We start from the raw sequence: 4770 nt of genomic DNA, 5'->3' as shown, positions 1-4770 counted from the left end.
GCAACATCCCGGTGGTTGTTCCACCGCATGCCAGACACATCTTTACCCCCATGAATCATTAGGTACAAACCTTTTTTTAGATATTTATGAAGTGATTGTGAATCTTACCATTTTTTTCTCAATCTACTATAAGTTGAAAACTCTTTGTAGGCCTACTCCAATTCGTATGGGTTGTCTTGAAAAAGCAATGGAGACAACTGAACACGTTGAGTCAGCACAAAGGCGACAAATGCTGCAACATTCTGCTAGTTGTTCCACCTCCATGCCAAGCACTTCTTTAGCCCCACAAAATATTATGTACAAACATTTTTTTAAGGGAATTTTGTAGTGATAGAATCTTACCATCTGTTTAGATATTTACAAGTTGAAAACTCTTTGTAGGCCTACTGCTACCGACCAACACATCCAAGAGGATTTATGCAGTGATGGTGAATCAGAAGACATTCCCATGAACACGGTCGTCCATGCCGAGTCACACATAAATCCATGTCGACATTTTCTCGGTAAGATGTATGTACCATGTCGTTTTTGTAAGGCTTTACATTGGATGGATGAAAAATTGACAAAATCATCCAAGAAACTTCCTTTATTTGGGAAATGCTGTTTGGAAGGAAAGATCAGGCTTCCTTTTCTAAATAGACCCCCTCCCCTTCTTCAAGCGTTGTATGAGGGGAATGATGATCAATCAAGATCATTTCGGCGTCACACATAGGCGTACAATGCAGCCAATGCTTTTAGGAGTCTTGGTGCTACATTAGATGCAAGAGTACTTAGCGGGAAGGGGCCTACGTCATTTACCATTCATGGAGAATTGCGACATCGAATAGGGTCACTTCTTCCACTACCAGGGCATGATGCAGCATACGCTCAATTATATGTTTATGACGCAGATTAAGCTTTAGCAATTCGTAATCAGAGAAATCATCAGTTACGACGGGATGTGCTTTAAACTATTCAAGGTTGTTTGTCAGAAGTTAATGCATTTATTGGTAAGTATCATCAGGCTTATGCGATTTTGAATCAATTAGCCTCAACAAGACGACATTTACCTGCCCACCTTCATTATAGCTCGGCAAAAGATCAAAGACGGTTTAATCTACCAACAACAGATGGGGTAGCGATAGTTATACCAGAAGATGGATCTGAGTCAAGCGGAATGAAGGATATAATATTGCATCTAGAAGGAAATAATGGGTTGATTCAAATTAACGAGTGTCACCTTGCCTATTTGCCATGGCATTATCTTTTGCTATTCCCACGCGGTTAACTTGGATAGGAACCTGATCTAAAACAGTGGGACGTTAATCGTGATCAACCTTCATCCGAACGAATGACTCAAATGCAATATTATAGCTATCGTTTGTTTGATCACCTTGATGAGTATTCAACCATTTTGAGAGGCAAAAAATTATTCCAAGAATTCTTGGAAGATATCTGGGCCTCAACTGAGCAAAATCGTTTGACATTCCACAAGTTCAATCAAGGGAAACTTCGTGCTGAACTTTAACAAGACTTAAGAGATATTGGTCCGGGAGATTTGGGACCTAATCAAATTGGACAGAGAGTCGTCTTACCCTCTTCATTTACCGGCAGTCCTCGACATATGTTTGAAATCTTTCAAGATTCGATGGTTATCAGGCGATACAACCAGCACCCTGATATTTTCCTCACGATGACTGCAAATCCAAGGTGGCCGGAGATTACCGCAGCTTTGCTACCCCGTCAAACAGCTGTTGATCGTCCTGATTTAGTTGTCCGTGTTTTTGAACTAAAAAGAAGGGCTTTGATGAGGGAAATAGAAACAAATAAAATGTTTGGTAAGAAGGTTGCACATGTCTTCACAATTGAGTTTCAAAAGTGAGGCCTCCCACATATGCACGCACTTTTATTCCTTAAAGGGCCGGATAAAATTCGGACATGTGCCCAAGTAGACAACTTAGTATGTGCGGAATTCCCAGATCCAAAAGATGATCCTGAACTTTTTGAAACAGTTAAGTGTTGTATGGTGCATGGACCGTGTGGAGCATGTAATCCTCAAGCACCGTGTATGGAAAATGGCAAATGCACTAAGAGATACCCTCGGGACTTTGTAGTTGCTACAAGCATGGACGAAGATGGATATCCCATTTATCGTCGCCGCAAAATTGATCAGGTGTACACCGTGAAGGGGCAACCGGTTGACAATAGAGATGTCGTACCATACAATGCATATCTTTCAAGACAGTTTAATTGCCATATTAATGTTGAGGTTTGTGCAGGAATGAGATGTGTCAAGTACATCCATAAGTACATCTATAAGGGTTACGATTGCGCAACAATGGTGTTGGGATCAATAAATGAGATCCAACAATATCTCGATGGCAGGTACATTGGACCACCAGAGGCTGCTTGTAGAATTTTTGGTCATCATTTACATGAAGAAGTACCCACAGTTATGCGACTAGACCTTCATTTACCGGGAATGCATCGTGTTAATTTTAATCCAAATGAAATGTTGGAGTCAATAAGAGCTAAAGCTGCTCACCAGAAGTCGACTTTGACTGAATTTTTTTCATGGTATGCTTCCAACCCTAATGCATGCGCCTACACTTATCAAGAATTCCCTCAGCATTCCGTTTGGAAAAAAACGGAAAAGATATGGATGCCGAGGATAATGGGGTTTGCTATTAGAAGAATGTACTTTGCTAGCCCTAACTGTGGTGAGAAATTCTATATGCGTTTGCAACTTACCGTTGTCAAAGCGCCGAAATCCTTTGAATGTTTGAGGACAGTTGACAATGTCTTGCATGATACATACAAGTCGGCATGTGTTGCAAAAGGACTTTTGAAAGATGACGAAGAATGGATACAATGTCTTACGGAAGCTGCAATAATGAAAACTGGATACCAACTGAGGAGATTGTTTAGCATTATTCTCGCACAATACTCCCTATTACAACCATATGCTCTATGGAAACAGTTCTCATTGCATATATGTGATGATCTTGCATATAAGATTCATATGTTATTTGGAATTTCAAACCCAACTGAGGCTCAAGTTGAGGATTATGGTTTGTATCTTCTTAATCAATTGCTTCAAGAATCAGGTAAGACATTATTCGACTTTCCACCTATGCCACATCCAAATGGGAATTGGAATGCAGTAGTTGGTAATAGGCTAATCTTAGAACATCAACAACTCCGATTTGAGGCCCAACAGACAGATGCACAAAATCAGATTGATAGTCTTAACCTTAGTTACACGAAGCGGGAGCTGGGGCGGTTAGGAAAAATTATTAAAATTATAAATATATTTTAGAATTTTATATTGTTAAATGTTAATATAAAAATATTATTCTACCACATAAAATATTACTATTAAAATTATAAGTTTCTAGTTATATTTCAACATTTTTATTGTAGCACATGATTACACAATAGAGCTCTTGTGCATATTAAGTAGGCATAAAAGATACGGGCATTAATATGACTCTAGAAGGTTAATATCATATGTGCTCATTAACAAGATTAAAACAACTTTAAAGGTACCAATTGCAACTTGAATCATAAGTCTCTCAACCGTTTTTTGGATGTAAGTTCCCGTATAGGTAAGGAACGAGTTCCCGTCGTCATTGCGTCGGGTTTCTTGGAGTTTCCTTCGACAGGAACGCGGAAACGTGTTTCCGTCGAAGAAACATGGGCATAGTTGAAAGTTCCTGCAACTAAGGCCTTAACAATGCACAACGCACAGCTTTTGGTGCAATTACTGGTTCGGTCTTTGGTAACGAAGGAACTGTATTTTTTATGAGCGGGGGTGCCGGAATTGGCAAAACATTTTTGTACAACACGATTGCATTGAAATGTCGCAGTCTAGGCCATATTGTTGTCACCGTGGCTTCATCTGGAATCGCATCGTTGTTACTGTCAGGAGGTCGCATTGCACACTCGACATTTTGTATTCCACTGGATGTATTGGACGACTCTGTTTGTAATTTCAGCAAACAATCGTTACAGGGAGAGCTATTTAGAGAGACTACGCTTATAATATGTGATGAGGTTCCTATGCAGCATAAACATTGTGTTGAAGCGGTCGATCGCACTCTTAGGGATATTTGGGATAGTGATAAGCCATTTGGGGGTAGTACTGTTGTATTTGGTGGAGACTTCCGACAAATCTTACCCGTTGTGACGAAAGGGGTTCGTGAGCAAATTGTGAACGCATCACTGAGACGCTCTTTTCTTTGGAAGCATGTCCATGTTTTGACTTTGGATATGAATATGCGTCTGAATCACGAAGAATGCAGAAATTCTAATTTTGCTGATTTCTTGATGGAGGTAATATTTTGGACAAACTGTTTCACTATATGATGGTGCTTTTATTTTATTGAAATGCTCATATTTGATATGTGTTTGCATTTATTTATTTCCTTTGCAGATTGGAACTAATCCTGAGGAGATCGTAAAGCTTCCATCCACAATACACAAATGCCAAGATCTAAATGAATTACTATCTACAGTTTATCCTCGCCTGAATGTGGCATCAACGTCGACCCCGATGTTTTAACTGAGCCCACCATCCTTTCGGCCAAAAATGAGGATGTTACTGCTATTAACGCCACTTCATTGCACACTTTCCCTGGAGATGCCTCTACTTATTTAGCGGCAGACAAAATGTCTGAAGATGATGAAATTGATCGTACCATTACAAATCGATACTCGAATGAGTACTTGAACTCATTAGATCCCGGCCTACCACCATTTAAGCTAGAGTTGAAAGCGAGTTGTCCTGTT

General features: G+C 39.7%; 1 protein-coding gene across 1 annotated transcript; it reads left to right on the top strand.

Moving 5' to 3' along the window:
* Positions 1-272: 272 nt before the first annotated feature.
* LOC131302456 (uncharacterized) lies at positions 273-4549 on the top strand. Its single transcript, XM_058329120.1, has 4 exons — positions 273-297; positions 382-3224; positions 3707-4314; positions 4415-4549. Exons 2-4 carry the CDS (start codon positions 1874-1876, stop codon positions 4541-4543), a joined length of 2088 nt encoding a protein of 695 aa, XP_058185103.1. The 5' UTR covers positions 273-297; positions 382-1873; the 3' UTR covers positions 4544-4549.
* The last annotated feature ends 221 nt before the right edge of the window (positions 4550-4770 follow it).

The sequence above is a fragment of the Rhododendron vialii genome, chromosome 10a (genome assembly GCF_030253575.1).
Source record: "Rhododendron vialii isolate Sample 1 chromosome 10a, ASM3025357v1".
Lineage (NCBI taxonomy): Eukaryota > Viridiplantae > Streptophyta > Magnoliopsida > Ericales > Ericaceae > Rhododendron > Rhododendron vialii.
This window is presented reverse-complemented; position numbering and strand designations above follow the sequence as displayed.

Excerpts from the sequence above, each read along its gene's own strand:
- LOC131302456 (XM_058329120.1), top strand. The coding sequence starts at position 1,874 with ATGCACGCACTTTTATTCCTTAAAGGGCCGGATAAAATTCGGACATGT. Across the intron at positions 3,225-3,706 it reads TGCACAAAATCAGATTGATA|GCCTTAACAATGCACAACGC; the intron begins GTCTTAACCTTA and ends CCTGCAACTAAG. Across the intron at positions 4,315-4,414 it reads TTGCTGATTTCTTGATGGAG|ATTGGAACTAATCCTGAGGA; the intron begins GTAATATTTTGG and ends TTTCCTTTGCAG.